A 26,531-nucleotide genomic window follows, 5' to 3' on the forward strand; every position below is an offset into this window, starting at 1 on the left:
AAAAGCTGATACTGTGCATCCACTCCTTCCCTCCTAATCCCTCACATATTGTCAAATGCCATCAAGACAGAAAAGCTATGAGTTACAAATATCATAAGTATGGGAGGAGCTGTCAGTCACATACTCTGGATCTGCATACTTTGAGACCCACTGTATATAAAATATTGTTCTCTTTCAAAAAATGGTCCAAGAATAAACAGCATTAATCTGAATCAGTGTAAAATGGGACAACATAAAGTGGAGTGTGACTCTACACAAAATATTATAATCTTCATAATCATCTATATCATACCACATATTTCAAAGGTAAAAAGGTTATTGTGTGAAATATCTTTCTTTAAAAAGATATGGCTTCTGTCTAATGTTTTTTTTTTAAATAAGTATAGTAAGAAAATAAACTCAGAACCTGAGATAAATGACTAAGGTTTCAAAAATCTGAAGTGTGTATTGGATAATGAAATTAAATGCAGACTGTTATTTTCTAAAAGTAACACATATAAATTATATTTATCAGAAATCTAAAATTTTCGGTCCAGAATTTTTTTTTTTTTTTATACTATTTGAAATATTTATAGTAAAACAGTTTATCACACACAGAAAAAATTATTTTATTTTAAATGAAAAAAATAAAAAAGTATTTATAAAACATTTAACACTACAATTCATTGCATACTTGCTTACAATAATAAGAAGATCAGCATGGGTACCAGTAAAGACAGGAATATCCATGGGTACACTAGCAGTGTATGGCTTGTTAAGTCGTACTCCAAAATTGCGCTCTCCACTCAAAAGCAACAAGATGAACACTCCTATGTGAACTAACCCAACTCGAGCTGTACACAAAACATATGAACAACAACAAAAAAAAATAATAATCAGATTAAATACAGTCAGTAGCTTTGGAACAACATTTTTGTCCTATTTATAACAGGAAGTGAAATTACATATTGAAGTAGAAATGTTTTTAAAAATATAATTTACATTCATAATAAAATACATAATATTTTAACTTAATACATATAACCACTTAAGATTTTACAAATGTAACATTATAATTTAATACATATAATTTAAACTTGATAGGCTATAAGAAATAATATAACTCGGTAGAAGATAAAACTCAATACTGAATTATATAGTGTTATTACTGCATTGGGATATAAGTTTAGTGTTATATTTTTAATTGTATTGAAATTAAATCAAAATCATGTCTCAGACCAGAGCAGCAAAGAAAGGGGCTCAGGTAGTGTGAGCGCTGTGGCTCAGGGGAGAACTGAGAGGGGTGGTTGTCCCCTGAATCACAGCTCTTTGAAATGTACTGCTTGTTTAATGTTTGTGGATCTATCAGGAATGGGACATAATATTGCCAATGGGAATGTCTTTGTGTGTGCTCGATGTAAAGAGTGTGAGGACATCAGGCACCAACTCAGCGTTGTTATGGGCCTTTATGAGAGCTTGAAGAACAGGGTAGATGCCCTCAAAGGATTTAAATTCAGGGGGCCATCAAGCTCTCAGCTGCCCACATCAGCACCAGAGCTTGCACTTGAACATCAGGCAACACAGCAGCTATCCCCAAAGCAGAATGTGCTGGTCCCACAGAAATTAGTTGTTGTCAGTGACTCTATTGTCAAGGAAAAGGGGAATATTTTCTACAAAAAGGATAGGTGAAACAGGACCAGGGTATGTCTACACGGGGCAAAAGTTGATGACGTTGTAGAGAAGATATCATCTTTTGAGGGCACAAAAGGTGATATTGTGGTACACGTTGGCACCAATGACATTAAAGTAGGAAAATGGTGGAATTCCTTAACAAGTAAAGGTCAACGTTGAAAAAAAGCCATGAGTTAGGATTGAATTAGAAAGTGTCTGCAAAATTCTGCCCAGACACGATAGGGGGGAGTATATGATGAGCGCCTTGTCAATCAATTGGACCCTAGAGAGATTGTGCAAGGATCGTGGAGTAGAATTTTTCTCAGCATAGTCTGTGCTTGTTAACGAGAGAGAGAGATTGATTGATTCTACAGGAATGGGATACACTTAAATAGAAAGGGTGCAAGAATATTTGCTGATGCTATCAGCTGGGTCAGAAAACTGCAAGCTTGGGGGGGGGGGGATACACAGATTAATTGATTAACAGTAGCCACTGGCAGAGGTGAAAGTAATTCTTGCACTGCTTCTACTGGAATGAGCAGCAGCATCGAAAACAAAGTGTGGGGGATTTGAGAGACTGTTGGAAGTCATCGCGGAACAAGAAAATACATGGAGCTGTGTTAGGGTAGTTAAGAATAATAACAGGTGCATGTATACTTGCATGAAAATCAATGCTAGCAGTTAAGTAAATAAATTTGAGGTGTTGGTCAAAACATCAAAGGCAGATATTGTAGGGGTATCAAAGACATGGTGCCACAAAGATGTAAAGAATGCAGAATTGAAATTTGAGGAGTACGGTTGTACAGAAAGGATAGACAGAATAGGAAGGGAGGAAGGGTTATGCTATTAGGTAACAAACACACAAAATCTAAGGAAGTGCAGGCAGTTGACATGGGTGGACAGTGCAGTGTTGAGTCAGTTTGTTGTGACATAAGCACTGGGTAAGCAAAATTAAGAGTAGGAGTGTATTATAGGCCTAGTGATCTGATGAGTATAATTAACAACTGTACAGAGAAACAAAGAGGGCCAATAAATCAGATTATCTTATAATGGGGGATTTTAATTTCCCAGATGTTGACTGGGACTTGTGGGTTGGTCACTCACACACTAGCAAGGCTTTTTTAAATTCTATACAGTGGGACCAACTGATGACGTTACGAACAGCAAATTCTAAATAGGAAGCATTCAAAGAATTAATCTTGGAAGCTACTAGGCTTTCATACCAACTAAGAAATATTGTTCAAGGTTTAGTCTAAATTAATGTCAGATGAACTAATGAGACATGTGGCAGAGAAGAAAAATGTATGGGATGCATATAAATTACCAGTTGACACAGAAGCCTGTGGTAGATATAAGCTTGTCTGTAATCAAGTCACAAAGGAGGTTAGGTGGGCGAAGGCAGATTACGAGAAATTTTGGCAAAGGATGCAAAGAAAAATAGCACAGATTTCTTTACTTATGCAAACTCTAAAAGGAAAGGGATGAATCAAATCAGACCACTTAACATAGATGGGTTGACCATTGCATAATGCTAAGGTAGCTGATTAACTGAATGAGTATTTTGCATCTACATTCACACATGAGTTATTCAATGAGGGGAATGCCAGACGTTTATCAAACTCTAACAGGGAACTAAGTGATTTTGTAATAACAGAGAGCAAAGTGGAGGAGAAATTGTTGAAGTTAAACATAAGAAAGACACCTAGGGTGGATGTGATCTATCCACTTATATTAAAGGAGGCAGCAAAGGAAGTAAGCAAACCTTTAGCCATAATTATGAGAGTTTCCTTGGACTCAGGGGAGATCCCCATGGACTGGAGGTATGCATATGTATCACCATTTGCATACCTCCAGGAAGGGGATGAATCTCATTGGTCCACTTGATATCGATGGATCGACTTGATGATCCTGCTCAGATAGCAAACAAACTGAATGAGTATTTTGCATCTACATTCACACACGAGGAGTTATTAAGGTTTGGAAATGGTAGAAGGTTATCAAATTGTAGCAGGATACTTAACGATTTTGTAATAACTGAGAGCAAAGCGGAGGAGAAATTGTTGAAGTTAAACATAAGAAAAGCACCTAGGGTGGATGGGATCTATCCAGTTATATTAAAGGAGGCGGCAAAGCAACTAAGCAAACCCTTGGCCATAATTATGAGAGCATCCTTGGACTCAGGGGAGGTTCCCACGGACTGGAGATGTGCAAATGTATCCCCAATTCACAAAGGGAGATCGAAGGGTGACACGAGTAATTACAGATCAGTTAGTTTAACTTCTGTTCCAGGTAAAATAATGGAGTCACTGGTTAAAGATGCATTGCAGGATCATCTAGACAAGACTGCAGCAATAATTCAGACACAGCATGGGTTTGTTAAGGGAAAGTCTTGTCTGACAAATATTATGATGTGGTTACAAAGGAACTGGATGCAAAAAATAATTTTGATATCATCTATTTGGATTTCAGGAAAGCTTTTGACACTGTTGCGCATGAAAGACTAGTGTACAAATTGCAGCAGAATGGTATTAAGGGTAAGTTGCTACAATGGATAAAAGGATGGTTAAGTGGGAGAAGACAGAGGGTGGTAATCAGTGGGTGCTGCTCTTCGTGGACTAATGTTATTAGTGGAGTCCCACAGGGTTCGGTGTTGGGTCCACTGTTGTTTTGTATATTTATCAATGATATTGATGAAGGTATATCAGGCTTAATATTGAAGTTTGCAGATGATACAAAGATTGCCAGGGTTGTTAATGACAGTAATGGCAGTGTGCTACTGCAACAGGATCTAGATAATTTGGGCAGATGGGCTAAGAAATGGCAACCTTGACAAATGCAAAGTACTGCATATGGGTAGAAGTAACCCCAGAGAAATGTACCAACTGTGTGGTACTACAATTAAGGTGGTAGAAAATGAAAAAGACCTGAGAGTAATTGTGCAGGCAGATATGAAGTTTTCTGAGCAATGCAGACAGGCTGCCAGGGCAGGTCATGGGGTTCTGTCAATGATATATAGGAATTTTGCTATCAGGGAAAAGGAGGTGATTATCCCTCTGTATAAGGCAATGGTCAGGCCACACCTTGCAGGTCTGGAGGCCTCATTTTAGGAACAATGTAGATTTACTTGAGCATGTGCAGAGAAGGGCAACAAGATTGGTGAGGGGAATGAAGGGATCCTCTTTCCAAGAGAGGCTTAAGTTCTTCAAATTGCAGTGGCTGGAGACTAGGCGCCTACGTGGTGATCTGATTGAGGTATATAAGGGTTGAGCATGGTTGAATTCTGATGAGATCCTTACACTTGTTCAGATTACGAACCTAAGGGGGCATAAATTCAAATTAAGAAAAGACAGATGTAGAACAGATGTGTGGAAATTTGCCTTTAGCCAGCGGGTGGTTAATTGCTGGAACAAACTTCCATCTGTCGTTGTGGAAGTTGATAGGTTGAATAAATTTAAAGAGGAACTGGACAGGCATTTGGAGGGAATAGTGTGATTTTTTTTTTTTGGCTGATGCTGTATAAGCTTATACACATGCTTTCTTGCATCACATGCCACTACTACTACTACTACCAATTCATAAAAGGTGACACAAGTAACTATAGACCTGTTACTTTAACTTGTGTTCTTGGGGAAATAATGGAGTAGCTGGTTAAAGAAGACACAACATGGGTTTGTTAAAGGGAGGTATTTTCTGACCAATTTGACTGGATACTATGATGTGGTCACAAAGGAACTGAATATAAAAAATAATTTTGATATCATATACTTGGATTTCAGGAAAGCTTTTAATACTGTTGTACATGGAAGATTGCTGTACAAATTGGAGAGGTATGGCATTAAGGGTAATTTGCTCCATTTGATAAAGGGATGGTTGAGCGGTAGACAACAGAGAGTGATAATCAATGGACACTGCTCTTCATGGACAAATGTTATTAGTGGGTTCCCCAGGGTCAAGTGCTGGGCCCATTGTTGTTTTGTGTATTCATCAATGACATTGATGAAGGTATATCAGGATTAATGTCCAAGTTGTGCAGATGATACAAAGGCTGGCAGGGTTGTTAACGACCGTAAAGACAGTAAGCTACTCCAACTGGATCTAGACAAATTGGGCTGAGAAGTGGCAACTGAAGTTTAACATTGTCATACCCTACTGGTAGAACAGTATCTGCTTTCAAGGAGTCAATATGGGTTCTGTCCCGGACGTTCCTGCGAGGATGCTCTTGTGGACTTTGTCTCTTCAGTTCAAAACTCGGTACATAAATATAGCCTAGCCGTATTCATCGACTTCGAGAGCACCTTCGACTTCCTTTGGTGGGAAAGCATCCTGGAGTGTCTGCGATCGGCTAGGTGCTCCAACCACCTTTACCTTTTAATCCTTGATTACTTTGCCAATAGAACCATAATAGTCAAGGCTAAACATAGCCAAGTATCAAGATCAGTATCTAGAGGGTGCCCACAGGGCTCTATATTGGGTCCTTTTACATGGAACATGGTGCTGCAACAGTGGCTCTCCCGATCTTTCGATAACATCAAAATAATAGCGTATGCAGACGATCTCACCATCTTGGTAAATGGTAACTCGAGGGCCGATCTTGAAACTACCGCAAATTTTGTTCTCCGGAATCTCTATGATTGGACTGTGGCCAATAAGCTTAAAATCAACTTGTCAAAAAACAAAGATGATGATTCTTGAATCAAAGTTGGATATCTTTCGCCCTCCGTTGGTCAAGATCAACAATATTCGTCTTCCCATAGTTAAAGAGTACAAGGTTCTAGGAGTGGTAATTGATTCCAGTCTCAATTTTATTCCTCACTTGACAAACTTATCATTCTAAAATACGTAGATTTACTGGTGCAATTGTTAGAGTGTCCCGTGTTGAATCAGGGCTCTCCAGAAAAACTTTAAGGATCTATTACAATGCAGTTTTCCTCCCTCTAATCACATATGCTGCCGGTGCATGGTTTCACAGGGCACGGCTCAAACACTTCAAAGCAAAACTCGCCTCATTGCAGAGAACCATTTTGCGGTGTTTAGTTAAGGCATGCAGGACAGTCTCGACGCAAGCTCTGCAAGTACTAGCCGGAACATTACCTTTAGACTTGCAGGTTACTTATAGAGGATTTTTATACAGACTGAAAAAGCAGATTGAGACCGAATTTCTTGGAATAATCATCAACCTTCAAGATGATGCTAAAAGAGAAAGAAGGAGACTGTGGAACAAGTTAGTTAACATCTGGCAGTCTCGATGGGATACAGCTCCCGTTGGTGCAACGAGAAAATTTATACCACAAGTTTCATTTCTCCTTGATAAACGTGTTCAATTGTGGTTCTGCATGGACATATTCACATCCTACCTGTTGACAGGACATGGATCGATGAACCAGAGTCTTTTTAGGTTCAATTTATTACAAACAGACCTCTGTTCGTGTGGATCACCAGAGAGTTGGGATCACATCTTGTTTCATTGCTCCCTGTATGACGATCTCAGACTTCCTCTTTGTGCACTTACCAATTTTCAACCAGGACAGGAGTCGTCTCTGCTTCAACGCTCGGAGTCAAATCTCATTTTCAGGCTTTCGCTCAAGGCGTGTTTCTTCGAAGGCGTTTAGTGTCAACAGATCTCAACAGAATGCAGCACAATGGTCCTGCTGATGCATAGCTGGTTAGATCTCCTTTAATAATATATAAACTCAAATCTCAAGAAGTGAAATTCTTCCTCAGCCTACAGACAAAATTAAGTGCTTTCTTTCTTTTATGCATTTATATATTATCATTTTTTTTTTTTTTTTTTCCCTGTTTACTAATTTATTTTTTATTTTTTTAGCAGCACCACTTTCCTTCTTTTATGTATTTATTTATTATTATAATTTCTTGTTTGGTTTTTTTTTTTTTATTAGTAGCATCACTTTCTTTATTTATGCACTTATATACTATCATAAATTTTTTTTTTTTTTTTTTTTATTTATTTTGTTTACAAATCCAGCACCATGGGTGATCGTTTTTTCCCCCCCTCTGGAATGGGCCCCCAGAGGATCCTGGCCTACCTTCTGACAACATTAGGTGGGTCAGAGTCCCTCTTGAGACAGTACATGCTTTACATGGACTGGCCCACCTTCCCGTGGTGTGGACGAGTACCCAGAATCATCTGCTCAGGTGACTGATGCTTCTGGGTAGCCAAGCGGCCAGAACAGAACAACAGAACACGCGCATAATACACACAAACCGATGTCACACACACATATCTGGCCCATTTGTAGTGACACAGAGATACAAGGCGGAGTTGAACAAACGTTCTAGGAGCCACCCTTTACGTATACACATGTCCACATGTCCATGTCCATTGACATGCACATGGGTAGCAATAATCCAAGAGAAATGTACCAACTGTGTGGTACTACACTCAGGGAAGTGGAAAGTGAAAAAGACCTGGGGGTAATTGTGCAGTGCAGACGGGCTGCCAGGGTAGGTCATGGAGTCTTGTCAATGATATATAGGAATTTTGCTAGCAGGGACAGGGAGGTGATTATCCTGTTGTACAAGGCAATGGTCAGGCCACACCTAGAGTACTGTGTACAGGTCTGGAGGCCTCATTTTAGGAAGGATGTAGAGTTGCTAGAATGAGTACAAAGAAGGGCAACAAGATTGGTGAGGGGAACAAAAGGGTGCTCTTACCAAGAAAGGCTTAAGTTCTGCAAATTACAGTGCCTGGATAGTAGGCACTTGTGAGGTGATCTGATTGAGGTGTATAAGGCCTTGAATGGGTTGAGCAAGCTGAATGCTGATGGGACTCATCCGCTTGCTCAGATTAAGAACCTGAGGCGGCATTTGTAGAATATTTGTAGAATAGATGTGTGAATAAACATTTGTAGAATAGATGTGTGAAAATTTGCTTTTAGCCAGCAGGTGGAACAGACTTCCGTCTTTTGTTGTGGAAGTTGATTGCCTAAATAAATTTAAGGTTGAGCTGGACAGACATTTAGAGCGACTGGAGGGGTGAAATGGGATGGTGTTTTTTTTTTTGGTTGATGCTGCCTAAGCTTGCTTTCTTGCATCGTATATGAATCTACTAATGCTAATGGAGGGTTTTTTTTTAATGAAAACTCCAATCGCGAGAAGTATTAGAACCTACAGTACTTAGTACAATGCTTGGGTTGGAGGTTGAGAAGATGAAAGAAGATATCTGTTGACATCCGACAAACTTCTGTAGACTGTAATTTTCAGGAAATACGTATGAAGGTTGTTCCAGAAAACAGCAGTTGAATGAATAAACAAGGAAGAAGAAAAGTTGGTTCTGTGAGTTTGAAGATGGACAGTAAATGGATGTTTGCTGGTGGCAGCACATGTTCAGACTGTTTAGAAAGAGAAAGCGGAAATTATAGAAACTAATTCAGAAGAACAGTGTCTATGGAAGTATCTGTAGAAAAGGCATGTAGCAGAAACAGTATGTCTATGAGACAGAGAGTGGAGAGACTCTGTTGAGAAGGGTCATTAATTAACCTGACTGCTCTCTTCTGAATGGAATCTAGAAGCCTGAGAGAGATTTTGGAGGCATCGCCCCAGGTGTGGGAACAATATTGCATGGTAGGGCAGATTTGTGATTTGTACTGAGTGAACAGCTATCTGGAAAAAAAGTAATACTGAGAGCAAAAGAGAAAACCAAGTTTTTTAGATGCAGAGGAAGCAATATTTGTAATGTGCTTATGTCAAGATTGGGAGATTAGAAGTCAGGGTAATCCCCAAAAGAGATATATCATTTTGCCTAGAAATCGGAGTGTCACCAAAGATAAGGATAGGAGCAGAATAATCGTTTTTGCAAGATATAAGACAAGACTGAGTTTTAGAAGGATTGAAATCAACTAAGTTGCTTTTGCCCCACTGGAGAATTACCTGGAGATCAGCATTTAAGGAATTGGTAGTGGATATTCGATAAGTTAAAGCTGATTGAGCAGGGCAATGTTTTGAAAACTGGGAAGTGGAATGCAATGTGCTATCATCAACAAAAGTATGGATACCATTTGTGGTCAATGGAAGAAGGCCATTAATATACAAGAGGAAAAGAGTAAGGTAAAGAACTGAACCTTGGGGGATGCCAGCATTAGTGGAGAAGGTAGGAGACAGAGAGCCATCTACCATAACCCTCAGTGAACAGTCAGGGAGAAAACTGGATAACCAATTACAAAAAACAGTTGGAATACCATAAGCTTGTTTAGAAGACCTTTATGCCATATCTGAGGAAGAGTCTGAGGACGAGGGTTGCCTGTGCGGACGTGCCTTTCTGCTGTTCTTGGAACAGAGAAGTTTTTTCTGATTTATTTTCTGCTTTATTAGTTTAAATTGACATATTAACTTATTTTCTAGAGTAGCTTTATATTCCTATTTACGGTACTTAAGTTTAAAGTAACTTAGATAGAGATTTTGTAGGTATTACTTAGTATCGGAAAGGGTATCAAATCCACGTGTTTACCGATTGTAAATAGCCGCCATTGCTACGTGAAAATTAATCAGTAAAATCTATTAATCTTGTTGAACTTCATTGGCAATTAAATTGTACTTTTAACTATACATATAACCACTTAGGTTACGTAATATAAATAATTAGTAAAAATAAATAATTAATACATAACTTGATATGGAAGTTATATAAAGAGATTTCGTAGATAACACTCGTTACTGAAACAAATATTTCGTAGATAACACTCGTTACTGAAACAAATATTTCGTAGATAACGCTCGTTACTGAAACAAATATTTTGTAGATAACATTCGTAGACATCAAATCAATCAAAAGACATCAATCATGCTGCATGATGGAAGAGATGGGCAAGAATTCTCTGGAGACTAAACATGGGTTCCACCACATCAAGCCTCCAATAAGCAAAGTGGTGGTACTGCACCAGTTGATGAGAGTCTGTTTTTTTTTTTTTTTTTTTTTTTTTTTTAGCATTAACAACTAAGGCCATATTGCACCGGGGACATGTGGTGGTCATTTCCTGACCTTCCCACATCCGGTGGTCACGGGCTCGAACCCCAATCTAATCAAGAAGCATGTGCTACGCACTGCTGCTCCGGCCCACCTGGCTACAGAGGCCCCCTTGATGAGAGTCATCTACTACTCAGTATTGCCTGGTAACACAGAGGGGGTGGCATTCCTACATGTGGTGCGAGCACCACACCTCGACCCCTGCTTATGTTGATTCACACCTGACTGGTCACCCACAGTGTGCTTGGGCATGGGGGTTATACCCAGGTTTACTAAAAGTCCCACCATTGTGAAGGTGCAAGTAGAGGATTTGGCTGTCACCCACCGTCCGGACTTTGCCGAAATTGGGTCACCTGACTTTAGTGTCACCCAAACATCAGTTCCATCAGCGTTTTAGACTCCCAGGTAGCAAGAACAGCTTATCTGGCATATCTGAGAGAATGTCTGCAACAGCCTCAAGGACCAAAATTTTTGGGTATATGCCATAAGCTCAAGGTTATGGCATATACCCAGAAATTTTGAGGAATATGCCTTAATGGGTTAATGCAAGAATATGCATTAACCCATTAAGGTTAATTATGATCAACAGAATCAGGAGAGATTCCCTTGAATTGGAGAAGTGCCAATGTATCATCAACACATAAAGGTGGCTTTATGTAGGTAGTTATCCACTTCACTAAGCAGATAACTACTGACCAGTTGGTCTAACTTCAGTGATAGGGAAAATCATTGGGGCGGTGATTCAGAGTACAATACATGATCATTTAGATAGAAATGGAATTCTGGTTTTGGGAAAAATTCTTAACCAAACTGGTTAGAAATTTTGCAAGAGTCATTCATAAGTTGAATGCAGAAAATAATTTCAGCATTGTTTATTTGGATTTTAGTAATGCTTTTAACTCAATCCAGCACAAGAGGTTACTATACAAGCTGTTACATTTGGGATCACTGGGTGGTTGCAGGGCAAAAGACAGAGGAATATGTTAATGATAACTGCTCAGATTGGACTGTCAGAAGTGGGATCCTCCAATGATTGGTTCTGGGATCACTGTTGTTTCTGATTATCTTTCTGAGTCTCTGATTTTCTGACATTTATGAAAGAATACAGGGTGTGATGCCAAAATTCACAGATTATGTAAAGACTGGGAGAGTTATTGATGATCAATAGGATAACTAGGATAAGTTCAAAAGATGGTCCAAAAAATAGCATATATAATGCAGAAAAAAAAATAATAATAAAAATTAAAAAACTGCAAAATAACTTATACACTTGGTTGGAATGTGAATCAAAAACATTAAAGGCAAAAGGTAAATTGGGAATTATTGGCAGACAAAGTTTTCTGGTCAGTATAGGCACCCAAAAAGAATGACTTACAATGATTTATCATACATTTGATTGCAGATAGGTAAATCCCACTGTATAAAGTAATTGTAAGACCACTCTTGGGACCCTGTGTCCAAGTATGGAGATCACACCTAAAAAATGACATTGAGCTTCTTGAAAGGGTCCAAAGATGTGTAACCCAACCCTGGGTTACCCAAAGTGAGATCTGCAAAAAGAGGCCAATATGAGAAAAGACTTTGAATATGTGAACTACAGTGGAGAGAGGGGGACCTACGCAAGGTCTGTTCCGAGAGGAAATAGTAAAATGAATGAAGGTGAAATTTTCACTGTTATAAATAATTCCAAAATTTAAGGTCATATATTCAAATTACAGAGAAAAAGGTTAGACTGGATTGTAGGAAGTTGAAGTTTTCTTTCAGCCAGCAAGTTATTAACTGCTGGAATAATTCACCTCTGTAGGAATTTGAAGCTGAGAGCCCAAAAAGCTGGGGAAATTCAAAGCTCAACTGGATACCTATAGTTATACATGAAAAGTAATTACCTATGTAATAAGGAAAACAGACAGGTGGCTCATTTTTTATTTTCTCATTATTACTTTTTTTTTATTATTTTTTTTTGTGGTGCAGTAAAAGCCTACTATGTAGCTAATACCAATTAAGGAGCAGAAAACCTATTAAGGCAAGCACCAGAAGTGCTTGTTTTAAATAGGTGTTTTACTCCTCTTGAACGTTTCCTCCGTTAATGATCAAATGTAAAAAATATTTATTGCTGGAAACTAAATCTGCATGTATACCTAAAATGTAGATAAAAGGTCCATGTGACTGGATATTTTTTGAATGGTGGTGGAGGGTGAGTGTTATAAAGTTTAGGGTCCAATTTGATTCCACATGACTGCCAATGGATTAAAAGATTAAGATAAATCTTTATTAAAAGAAACCCAACATAAATATGCAAATTATATACCTGCTTTAGGTTATGTCACAATGTGGAACGCTTAACAGAGTATGGCAGCAGACTTCCTTCTGTTTTATAAGAAATCTGTACTGAGAGTCTGTTAATAGCAAAGAACTAATAACCTACATTTCAAAACTGAAACAGTTTTTTTTATATGATATTTTTTTATATGATATGGCTTTCTACAATTTGAAACCTCCAATAAAACTCCAACATTTTATATAATTTGGAAAAAAACTGAAAGGAAGAAATGACATTTGATTTCTGGAATCTTCTAGGAAAAGCTGGTGGATGCACAAACCATATTAACATAAAAACAAACACAGAATAATTACATCAACCTGTATAATCTTAACAATTACACCCTGGATGGTAACAATGTCTTTTTAAAAACAAGTTATAACAATAGGCTCTCATATTTCCTTAGAAATTGCAAATTTTTTTCACAACATTATGAAAATTGACTTAACACATAATGATATTTCCTTTAATGCATTCAGATATGTGGATGTGTTAGTTGCAATTTTTACTTTAATACCATTCAATTCAAAGCATATTTCATAAACCTAATTTTGGTTTATGAAATTGGTAGTGAGGCATCAACTAATGCTGATGCCTCACTACCAATTTCCTTGATCAACATATTATACCAAGATTTGAAACAAAGAAGGAATAATATTCACTGATTACCTTCAGAAGGGTAAATCCATTATAGGTGAATATTATTCTTTCTGACCTTTAAGCCCAAACATCATGGGTAAGCTGTACAGAGGGATCCTCCTCTTCCATTGGCGATGCTTCCAGTCACAAATCTCAGGTAACTAGGAAGACAATCAACAATTTAGGTTATGAATTGTTGTCACACCCACTCTATTCAGCTGATATGGATTACTGCCTGCACAGATTACTACACTCTTTGGATTATTACCTGTTTTTTGCACATTATTTCCTGATCAAGGAATGGTTAGGGGAGAAAATAATTCTACATAGGGATACTATAAAAAAAAAAGAAAGAAATTTTGCATCAAGTGTCTAACTCTTAGAGATAATGATAAATAAAAGTAGATCCATTTCAAAACTGAATCATTCTTTTATAATAGACCAGAAACTTGAAATACTCCTCACATTTTGCTGTAATGGTATGTTAAACTAAAAATAGTAAGATTCTTCTTTTAAATTATGTGTCATCTGCACCACTTATCCTCACACAAATTCTCAGATGCATCATTACTTTTAGTGATTCTGAAAGATGATGAATGTTCATTCTATACACAATTAGAAAAGGCAAGAAAATAAATAAAATAAAGCATGAAAATTTCTGATTTCTCTCTTCAACCTGAATCTGAAGGATAAGACAAAAAAATTACAGCAGAATCACTGGAATAAATATAAAGCTTTCCAAGGCAACTACTATGAGGAACAATACTCATTCGTATATGTAAGAAATCAGTCTCGTTACTTTATAGTCAAACCTGTATATTCATAGCTGCCAACATCTGACTCTCAAAAAGCTGAATATCAGCTTTTGAGCATTGGTAAGTAGGATAAAAACGGGAATGTTTTTTTGGGCCAAAATGGGTGAAACAGAGGAGTACAGGCGGGCCTCGATTAATGTGATTAATTCGTCCCGCGAGTGAATCGCACAAAACAGAAACGCATTAATCGAATATCATAACCAATAGGAAAAATTATAATTGGTCCTTAACCTTCTGGAATGTCCATAAAGAATTTTAAAAATACCTTTTAAATAACTTTTTAACTGTATATAATGTAAAAGATAATGAAAATAATTATGGAATTAAATGTTTATTGCATAAAACAGCGGTTCTTAAACTGTGCGCCGCGGAATATTTTAAATTTTAGAGGGAAACACAGCGATACTCGACATCTGTCGGACACCGCGCGAACTACTAGCTCGAGGTAGTTCACAGTTTCAGCATTTCTTATTAAGTTGTTTGGACCTAACTACTAAACGGAACTGTTAGGTATTTCTTTTGGTCTGGGTGCACTGTGAAAAAATTACTGAGACACTGAGGGCGCCGTGAACCGAAAAAGTTTGGGAACCTCTGACATAAAATATACAATGAAGAAATTACTGTTGCGGAAATATTTGAACAGTGTTGACTTTCTCTTTTCATCAATCAATTTCCGATAGCCGACAACAATCTTCTCTGGGCCCTGGCGAAATAAATATTGCAGAGAACATCAAACCTTTTGTTTGAGGTTCTATGCGATACAAAATATTTCATCTGATTCTTTTACCGTTATGTCAGAGGTTCCCAAACTTTTTCGGTTCACAGCGCCCTTAGTGTCTCAGTAATTTTTTAACAGTGCACCCAGACCAAAAGAAATACCTAGCAGTTCTGTTTAGTAGTTAGGTCCAAACAACTCAATAAGAAATGTTGAAACTGTGAACTACCTTGAGCTAGTAGTTCGCACGGTGTCCAACAGATGTTGAGTATTGCTGTGTTTCCCTCAAAAATTTAAAATATTCTGCGGCGCACAGTTTGGGAACTGCTGTTTTATGTAATAAACATTTAATTCCATAATTATTTTCATTATCTTTTACATGGTATACAGTAAAAAGGTTATTTAAAAGGTATTTTTAAAATTCTTTATGGACACTCCTGAAGGTCGAGGACCATTTATAATTTTTCCTATTGACTATTATATTTGATTAATGTGTTTCCGTTTTGCGCAATGCGCCCGCGGGACTAATTAATCGCGTTAATTGAGGCCAGCCTGTACATGTTTCGGAAACTTCATTCCAGGCACTCAGTGTCATATGAAGTGCATCTAGAACAGTTATCTGCTTTGTGATATCAGATGATGTTCCCAAACCTTCATCTATAGACTGTATGATTCTTTGCCTCATATACGATCTATAAAAGGTCTTAAAGGTTTTTATTATTCCCTATTCGAGAGGTTGTATCAGTGATGTGGCATATGAAGGTAGAAAAACTAATTCAATGTTTTTAAAAGTCATCTTTGAATGAGTTGGACAGTTGTCCAAAACCAATGAATTTTTTTTTTTTTTTTTGTTTTTCTTATCCAATTTCAAATCCCATTTACGAAGATAATCTTCAAATAAAGAAGCTGTCATCCAAGCATTGGTATTATTGGCATATTCAACAGGCAGCAGTTTTACTCCTTTAAAACATCTAGGCAATTTACTCTTGCTGATAACTAATGGCTTCATCTTGACTGTTCTCGTCATGTTGCATGTTAAAAGAACAGTAATCCTGTCTTTGATCTTTTTTCCTGCAGATGCAGAGGAATTTTTAAAAATCATACAGTGGCCTGGAGTAGCCCTGTAGTACAACCATGTTTCATCTGTATTAAAAATGTCTTCAGGATTATAGGGGCTTAACACAGTTTGCCAAGAGGTTTTCAATCAGGTGTAATGATTGAAATTCTATTTTCTCTTTGAAGTTTTTGTAAACAATACATACCTCTTCTTCCATCTTGTACTAGTAGTAGTAGTGGCATGTGATGCAAGAAAGCAAGTGTATGGCTGATGCAGCAACAGCCAAAAAAAAAAAATAATTTTTTTTAACAAAACAATTCCCTCTAAATGTTTGTCCAGTTCCTCCTTAAATTTATTTAACCTATCAACTTCCACGACAGATAGAAGTTTGTTCCAGAAATTAACCACCCGCTTGGCTAAAGGCAAATTTCTGCATATCTATTCTACATCTGTCCTTCCTCAATTTGAATTTATGCCCCCTTAGTTGCATAAGGGGGCATAAATTCGTAATCTGAATAAGTGGAAGAATCCAATCAGAATTCAGCATGCTCAACCCATTCAAGGCCTTATACACCTCAATCATATCACCTCACAGGTGCCTAGTCTCCAGCCGCTGAAATTTGCAGAGCTTAAGCCTCTCTTGGCAAGAGGATCCCTTCACTCCCCTCACCAATCTTGTTGCCCTTCTCTGGACACGCTGAAGCAAATCTACATCCTTCCTAAAATGAGGCCTCCAGACCAGGATGCAGTACTCAAGGTGTGGCCTGACCATTGCCTTATACAGAGGGACAATCGCCTCCTTTTCCCTACTAGCAAAATTCCTGTATAACATTGACAAAACCCCATGACCTATGTACATTGCTCAGAAAACTTCATATCTGACTGCACAATTACTCCCAGGTCTTTTTCATTTTCTATCACCCTAAGTGTAGTACCACATAGTTGGCACGTTCTTCTGGGGTTACTTCTATCCATATGCAGTACTTTGCATTTGTCAATGTTAAACTTCAGTTGCCACTTCTCAGCCCATCTGCCCAAATTTTCTAGATCCTGTTGCAGTAGCACACTGCCATTACTAACCCTGCCAACCTTTGTATCATCTGCAAACTTCGACACTAAGCCTGATAAATAAGGCTTAGTGTCGACACTAAGCCTGGCACTAAGCATTGATAAATATACAAAACAACAGTGACCCCAACACCGAACCCTGTGGGACTACACTAATAACATTAATCCAAGAAGAGCAGTACCCATTGATTACCATCCTCTGTCTTCTCCCACACAACCATTCTTTCATCCATTGTAGCAACTTACTCTTAATACCATTCTGCTCCAATTTGTACAGTAGTCTTCCATGCACAACAGTGTCGAAAGCTTTATTGAAATTCAAGTATATGATATCAAAATTATTTTTTGCATCCAGTTCCTTTGTAACCACATCATAATATCCAATCAAATTTGTCAGACAAGACTCCCTCAACAAACCCATGCTGTGTCTGAATTATTGCTACAGTCTTGTTTAGATGATTTTGCAATGCATCTTTAACCAGTGACTCCATTATTTTACCCAGAACAGAAGTTAAACTACCTGGTCTGTAATTACTCTTGTCACTCTTCGATCCCCCTTTGTGAATTGGGGATACATTTGCACATCTCCAGTCTGTGGGGACCTCCTCTGAATCCAAGGATGCTCTCATAATTATGGCTAAGGGTTTGCTTACTTCCTTTGCCGCCTCCTTTAATATAACTGGATAGATCCCATCCACCCCAGGTGCCTTTCTTATGTTTAACTTCAACAATTTCTCCTCCACTTTGTTCTCAGTTATTACAAAATCATTAAGCATCCTGCTACAATTTGATAACCTTCTGGCATTTTCAAACCTTAATAACTACTCATGTGTGAATTGTAGATGCAAAATACTCATTCAGTTTGTTTGCTATCAGAGCAGGATCATCATCAGTCGAACTATCGATATCAAGTGGACCAATAAGATTCATCCCCTTCCTTTTAGAGTTTATATAAGTAAAGAAATCCTTGCTGTTTTTCTTTGCATCCTTTGCCAAAGATTTCTCGTAATCTGCCTTCGCCTGCCTAACCTCCTTTGTGACTTGATTACAGACTAGCTTATATCTGCCATTGGCTTCTGTGGCGTCTGATAATTTATATGCAACCCATGCATTTTTCTTCTCTGCCACGAGTCTCATTCGTTCATTTGACAACCATTTAGGCCTAAACCTTGAACAATATTTCTTAATAGGTATGAAACTTTTAGTAGCTTCCACAATTAATTCCTTGAATGCTTCCCACTTAGAATTTGCTGTTGGTAACATCATCAGTTGGTCCCACTATATAGAATTTAAAATCTGTCTGAGACCACTGTAGTCACCTTTACAGAAGCAAAAACCCTTCCTTTACACCTGATGGGATTTATACTTATCTGTAAGTAAATCCTACATCAGTATACTGTGATCACAGCTACCTAGTGGTTCCTTTATCTGCAAATTCTTAATACAAGAATGATCACTGCTGATAACCAGATCAAGAGTATTACCCTCTCTGGTTGCCTCTCGAACATGCTGCTGCAGAAAACAAACATCCAATAAATCCACAAAGTCTTACTAGTGTGAGAGTGACCAATCCACAAGTTCCAGTCAATATCTGGGAAGTTAAAATCCCCCATTATAAGACATTCTGATTTGCTAGCCCACTCTATTTCCCTGTACAATTGTTCACTGTACTCATTCGTGTCATTATACCTATAACACACTCCTGCTCTTATTTTTGTTTTTGCAGTGCTTATGTCACACCAAACTGACTCAACAGTTCACTGTTCATCTATATCAACTGGATGCACTTCTTTTGATTTAACATTTTTATTAATTAACAGCATAACACCTCCTCCCTTCCTATCCTGTCTATCCTTTCTGTACTCATTGTACTCCCCAAATTCAAATTCTGCCTTCCTAATATCTGTGTGACACCACGTCTCTGATATCCCAACAATACCTGCCTTTGATGTCTTGACCAACACTTCAAATTCGTGAAATTTATTTACTATACTTCTAGCATTGGTATACATGCACCTATTCTTATTCTTAGTTACCCTAATACATCCCATATACCCACCTGTTTCACGATGACTGCCATCAGTCCCTGAAACCCCCAGCATCCCTTGCTCCAGGCCGCTGTTTATTCTAATAGAAGTAGCGCAAGAATCACCTTGTCAGCCATCCATCTGTCGCCTTAAACTCTTTGTGTAGCTTTTCAGCAAAATCATTAGCTTTTTTGAAAAAGAATGCTACGATTGATTGGCGCATTAAATGAGCTGGCCTGTTTGAAGCAAACGAACAGAGGTTCATCTACTGTTTGGCATTTCCCTTCACACTTCCTTTTTCTGGTTTCACTAACATTAGTGTTTAATATGTGACGTGATTTTAAAAATTTTGATAAAGGTGATTGAGGCACTCCTAATTTTACTTCTGCTTCCCTTTGACACATATTGCCTAAGTTTAATTTATGGTACGTTTCTATAATTCGTAACTTATTTTTTTACACTGAAATTCACTCTTTCTGTTCATTGACATTTTTTTTTTTTGGTAGTAAAATTTAAACCACAGATTAGAACTAACACGACACGCACAAGTGAGATGAAGTTTACATATAGAAATGAAGAGCAGATTTCAGTGAAGGGGAAACACATTTCACCATAATAACATGAAGACACAGAATTCCAGCTATCAGTATTACCACAAATGAATAAGATCGAGTTTACTACCTGTTTATTGCACTAACAAAAAGGTCCAATAAATCGGAAACTGCAAATTGTTTTATGGTTGTGACCTTCAGAAATGTGCTTCAGAAAAATATCACAGATGCATTCAAAATTGATCCTTATAACCGACAATGTGATTCTAGTAAACGATGAAAGTGTAGTACATTTTTCATTGATTTGGATCAGTTCTTCGAAATTTTATTCTATTCAGCGGCTGATTCTAATAACCAGTGCTTACAGTACTTGGATTTTAGGAAAGCTTTTTATACTGTTGCACATGGAAGACTACTGTACAAAATGAATCAGTATGGTATTAATGGCAAGTTGCTACAATGGATAAAAGGGTGATTGAATGGGATAAGACAGAGAGTGGTAATCAATTGATGCTGCTCTTTGTGGACTAATGTTATTAATGGAGTCCTCCAGGGTTCATTGTTGGGCCCATTGTTGTTTTGTATATTTATCAATGATACTGACGAAGGTATATCAGGCTTAATGTCCAAGTTTGCAGAGATACAAAGGTTGGCAGGGATGTTAATGCCAATAATAGCAATGTGCTACAGCAACAGGATCAAGAAAAGTTGGGCAGACATGCTGAGAAGTAACAACTGAAGTTTAACATTGACAAATTCAAAGAACTGCATATGGGTAGAAGTAACCCCAGAGAAATGTACCAACTGCGTGGTACTACACTCGGGAGGTGGAGAATGAAAAAGACCTGTGGGTAATTGTGCAGTCAGATATGAAGTTCTCTGAGCACTGCAGCCAGGTGCCAGAGCAGATCATGGGGTGTTATCAATGATATACAGGAATTTTGCTAGTAGGGAAAAGGAGGTGATTATTCCTTTGTATAAGGCAATGGTTAGATCACACCTTGAGTACTGAGTACAGGTCTGGAGATCTCATTTTAGGAAGGATGTAGAGTTTCTTGAGTGAGTACAGAGATGGGCAGTAAGATTGGTGAGGGGAATGAAGTGTCCTCTTACCAAGAAAGGCTTAAGTTCTGCAAATTGCAGCGTCTGGAGACTAGGCACCTGCAGGGTGATCTGATTAAGGTGTATAAGACCTTGAATGGTTTGAGCGGGCTCAATGCTGATGAGATTCTTCCTCTTGCTTAGATTATGAACCTGAGAGGACATAAATTCAAATTGAAGAAAGACTGTTGTAGAACAGATGTGCAGAAATTTGCCTTTAGCCAGTGGATGGTTAATTGCTGGAACAAACTTTCATCTGTTGATATGTCATTGTGAAAATTGATAGCTTAAATAAATTCAAGGAGGAACTGGTTTTTTTTTTTGGTTTTTTTTTCGGATGCTACATAAGCTTGCTTTCTTGCATCAACACTACTACTATTTCTGCTGGGAAACATTAGAGAGTTGTATATGATAGTAGCTGAACTTGTGCCAGATCCAATTAGTGGCATGCCCATTCCTGTGATATAGATGACACTAACGTAACATTCTCTTACATTTTCATGACTGTATCAGGAATTCAATTTATGGGTTACTATAACAATCTGCTGTAAATGGTAACTATGCACAATACAGAAAATTTTTCATTCAGTAAATTGTATTTACACTTACACTGGTCAGCTCTTGCATCATTTAGGTGATACAAAATAGGAACGAGAATTTCAAGTACTTCACTACTCTTTAGAACAAAGAACATAAATTTCTGAAAAACAAAAAAAATTAAATTAAATTAAATAAAAATAATCATTTTTATAATATGGTAGTTTAAAAAGATAAAAGAAAATCTTAGTTTTAAAATTACTTCAAATAAATGACTTCCTATACTGGAGCACAATCAGATAATGCAAGATTCTTGTTTGATATATTAGTAATTTCAAACTGAAAGATACCAATTAGTAAACAGAAAATATTTCATATAATTTTGATCTCTCTCTCTCTCTCTCTCTCTCTCCCTCTCCTATCACTTATAGCACATACACGATGTCCCACTGAGTACATCACTATTGGTTATAATAAAAGAAATAACTACAATTTTAATATAAACTTAATTCTTGTAAGACTACAGTGAGGGCTACTTTATTAAATACACCTACCTTCTTCATGAAATGGAGCACCCTTTGGCAACAGCATCACATATTCATACCATGTGATACAAAGCAGGTGGGCAGATATGTAGGGATGCTGTCTGTGTGCAGTTTATGCAAGAACAATCAAGACAAAAGATTTAAGTGACTTTATATCCAGTGTCAGATACACCAGTATGAGTATCTCAGAAATTGTAAACACTTCTGTGGGGGCTTTCATTTATGGCTGTGTCTCAGGTGTATTGAGATTGGTCCAATAGCCAAATAACATCCAGAAAATAGTGATCCTTCAATCAGAAACAGTTTGTTGATGCAGAATACCAATGCAGGTTTACAACATTTGTGCAGGGTAACAGAAAGGCTACAGTCAGTCACAGTGCCGTGATGGTATGGTAGGCATCCAGGCAAATGCCTAGGACACCGTTTAGGTAGCGGCGCTTCAGCGTCGTGCGGATTATTTAATTTTAATTTAATTAATGTGGTCAAACCACCTCACAGTATTGTGGTATAAAGAAGACAAGGGATGATATTGCACAGATCAACTTGTGATGTAGGATGATGTAGACAGAAGGTGTCATGTGATGATTGCTATCTCTCTGTCCTTCTATTTCTCTTTCTTATCAGTTGTCTAACCAATAATATTCACTTTTCTTTGTAAATAAACACATCGCTATACCACGCTCATGAGGTAAAATGCAATGGTGATTCTTCCGGCCTTGATATACAATGCAATGGTGATTCTTACGGCACTGGAATCATATTGGTTTCTGGACATTAGTTCATCATTCAGCCTATGGTGCAGCACTTGTCTTATGCTGTTAGTTAAGAAAAACATAAAATCAAAAGGAGTGCACTGTTGAGTCAGTTTTGTGTTACATAAGCACTGCGAAAGCAAAAATAAAAGTACGACTGTGTTATAGGCCAAGTGACTCGAATGAGTACAATGAACAATTCTACGGAGAAATAGAGTGGGCTAGTAAATCAGAATGTCTTATAATTGGGAATTTTAACTTCCCAGATATTAACTGGAACTTGAGTTGGTCATTTGCACACTAGTAAGACTTTTGTGGATTTATTTGATGATTGTTTTCTGCAGCAGCATGTTCGAGAGGCAACCAGAGTGGGTAATACTCTTGATCTGGTTATCAGCAGCGATCATTCGTGTATTAAGAATTTGCAGATAAAGGAACCACTAGGTGGCAGTGATCACAGTGTACTGATGTACACTGTGATTGGGGGGAGACAAAGACCAATAGATTGACAGTAGCCACTGGCAGAGGTGAAAGAGATTCTTGCACTGCTTCTATTAGAATGAGCAGAAGCCTGAAAAACAAGATGCATGATATTTCAGAGACTGCTGGGAGCCATTGCGGTACAAGTAAACACATGGGTTGTGTTAGGGTAGCTAAGAATACAAACAGATGCAGGTATACTTGCGTGTATACCAATGCTAGGAGTTTAATAAATAAATTTGATGAATTTGAGGTATTGCTCAAAACATCAAAGGCAGATATTGTTGGGATATCAGAGACGTGGTGTCACACAGATATAAGGGATGCAGAACTGGAATTTGGGGAGTACAACGTCTACAGAAAGGATAGACAGGATAGGAAAGGGGGAGGGGTTATGCTATTAGTTAAGAAACACATAAAAACCAAGGAAGTGAAGCCAGTCGACATCGCTGGACAGTGCAGTGTTGAGTCAGTTTGGTGTGACATAAGCATTGGGAGATCAAAATTGAGAGTAGGAGTGTGCTATTGGCCTAATGACTCTGATGAGTATAATAAGAAACTGTACAGGGAAATAGAGTGGGCCAGTAAATCAGAGAGTCTTATAATGGGGGATTTTAATTTCCCAGATATTGACTGGAATTTGGGGGCTGGTCACTCACACACTAGCAGGGCTTTTGTGGATTTATTGGATGATTGTTTTCTACATCAGCATGTTCGGGAGGCAACTAGAGGGAGTAATACTCTTGATTTGATTATCAGCAGTGATTCTTCATGCATTAAGAATCTGCAGATAAATGAACCACTAGGTGGCAGTGATCACAGTGTGCTGAAGTGGGATTTACTCAAAGAGGTAACTACCATTAGGGGTAAAGGGAAGGGTTATTGCTTCAGTAAAGGTGACTACGATGGACTGTTATTTTTTGTTTGTTATTTGGTTTTTAGGAGCATTAGCAACTAAGGCCATATTGCTCCGGGAATATGCGGTGGTCATTCCCTGACCTTTCCGCATCCTCCGTATTTGGTGGTGACGGCCTTGAACCCCGGTCTAATCAAGAAGCATGTGCTACGCACTGCTGCTTCTTCCCACCTGGCTACGGAGGCGCCCTACGATGGACTGAGACAGTATTTAAATTCTATACAGTTGGACCAACTGATGATGTTACCAACAGCAAATTCAAAATGGGAAGCATTCAAAGAACTTATCTTGGAAGCTACTAGGCTTTACATACCAACTAAGAAATATTGTTCAAGTTTTGGCCAAAATGGATGTCAGATGAATTAATGAGGCATATGGCAGAGAAGAAAAATGCATGGGATACTTACAAATTAACACACGACACAGAAGCCTAATTGGTCCACTTGATATTGATGGGTCAACTGTTGATGATCCTGCTCAGGTAGCTAACAAACTAAATGAATATTTTGCATCGACATTCACACATGAGGAATTATTCAGCGAGGGGAATGCCAGAGGTGTATTCAACTCTAGCAGTAAGCTACAGAATCTTGAAATAACTGGGAGTAAAATGGAGGAGAAATTGTTGAAGATAAACACAAGAAAGGCACCCGGGGTGGATGGGATCTATCCTATAAAGGAGGCAGCAACGGAAGTAAGCAAACCATTAGCCATAATTATGAAAGCTTCCTTGGACTCAGGGGAGGTACCCATAGACTGGAAATGTGCAAATGTGACCCCAATTCACAAAGGAGGATCAAAGGCTGACACAAGTAATTATAGACCTGTGAGCTTAACTTCTGTTCCAGGAAAATTAATGGAGGCACTGGTTAAAGATGCACTGCAGGATCATTTAGACAAGACTTCAGTTATAGCTCAGACACAGCATGGTTTTGTTAAGGGGAAGTCTTGCCTGACCAATTTGATTGGATACTATGATGCAGTCACAAAAGAACTGGATGCAGGGAATAACTTTGATATTATATACTTGGATCTTAGAAAGGCTTTTGATACTGTTGCACATGGAAGACTACTACACAAATTGGAGCAGTGTGACATTGGAGGCAAATTGCTGCTATGGATAAAGGGGTGGTTGAGGGGGAGAAGACAGAGAGTGGTAATCAATGGACACTGCTCATCGTGGACTAATGTTATTAGTGGAGTCCCTCAGGGCTCAGTGTTGGGTCCATTATTGTTTTCTGTATTTATAAATGATATTGATGATGGTATATCAAGCTTAATGTCCAAATTTGCAGACGATACAAAGGTTGGCAGGGTTGTCAAGGACACTACTGACACTATGCTGCTGCAACAGGATCTGGAAAGGTTGAGCAGATGGGCTGAGAGGTGGCAAATGAAGTTTAACATTGACAAATGTAAAGTACTACACATGGGAAACAGCAACCCCAGAGCAACGTATCAACTCTGTGGTACTACACTGACAGTGGTAGTACCACACTGACAGTGTGGTACTACCACTGTCAGTGTAGTCCCTTTCATTCTCTACCACTGTCAGTGTAGTACCACACTGACAGTGGTAGAGAATGAAAGGGACTTGGGGGGTGGTTGTGCAGGCAGATATGAAGTTCTCTGAGCAGTGCAGACGGGCTGCAAGAGTAGCTCATGGAGTATTGTCAATGATATATAGGAATTTTTCCAGCAGGGATAAGGAGGTGATTATTCCCTTGTATAAGGCAATGGTCGGGCCACACCTAGAGTACTGTATACAGGTCTGGAGACCTCATTTCAAGAAGGATGTAGAGCTGCTGGAACGAGTACAGAGAAGGGCAACAAGATTAGTGAATGGAACAAAGGGGTGCTCTTACGAAGAAAGGCTTAAGTTTTGCAAATTACAGTGTCTGGGGACTAGGCACCAGCGAGGTGATCTGATAGAGGTGTATAAAGCCTTGAATGGTTTGAGCATGCTCAATGCTGATGGGATTCTTCCTCTAGCTCAGAATAATCACCTGAGAGGGCATAAATTCAAATTGAAGAAAGACAGATGTAAGATAGACGTGCAGAAATTTGCCTTTAGCCAGCGGGTGGTTGGTTGGTGGAACAGCCTTCCATCCCTTGTCATGGAGGTTGATAGTCTAAATAAGTTTAAGGCTCAGCTGGACAGGTATTTTGAACGAACAAAGGGGTGAAGTGGAAGTGGGGTTTTTTTTTTTTTTTTTTTTTTGGCTGATGCTGCATAAGCTTGCTTTCTTGCATCAAATGCCTCTACTAATGCTAATGTGGGATTTACTTAAAGATATAATTACCATCAGGGGTAAAGGAAAGGATTTTTGCTTCCAAAAAGGTGACAACAGTGGACTCAGACAGTTTTTAAATTCTGT

The 26,531-nt window shown here is 38.2% G+C and overlaps 1 protein-coding gene across 1 annotated transcript in view; it reads right to left on the minus strand.

The window, feature by feature from the left end:
* LOC150076370 (protein HID1) overlaps positions 1-26,531 on the minus strand; it is a 318,232-nt gene that overhangs the window by 88,908 nt on the left and 202,793 nt on the right. Inside the window, exons 10-11 of the mRNA XM_090387033.1 lie at positions 21,533-21,623; positions 682-833 (exon numbers count right to left, since the gene is read on the minus strand). Of these exons, the coding sequence (XP_090243159.1) occupies positions 682-833; positions 21,533-21,623 (243 nt within the window). The remainder of the gene's footprint in view (positions 1-681; positions 834-21,532; positions 21,624-26,531) is intronic.

This window comes from Mastigoproctus giganteus, chromosome 13, assembly GCF_048544385.1.
Source record: "Mastigoproctus giganteus isolate SK-2022 chromosome 13, ASM4854438v1, whole genome shotgun sequence".
NCBI lineage: Eukaryota > Metazoa > Arthropoda > Arachnida > Uropygi > Thelyphonidae > Mastigoproctus > Mastigoproctus giganteus.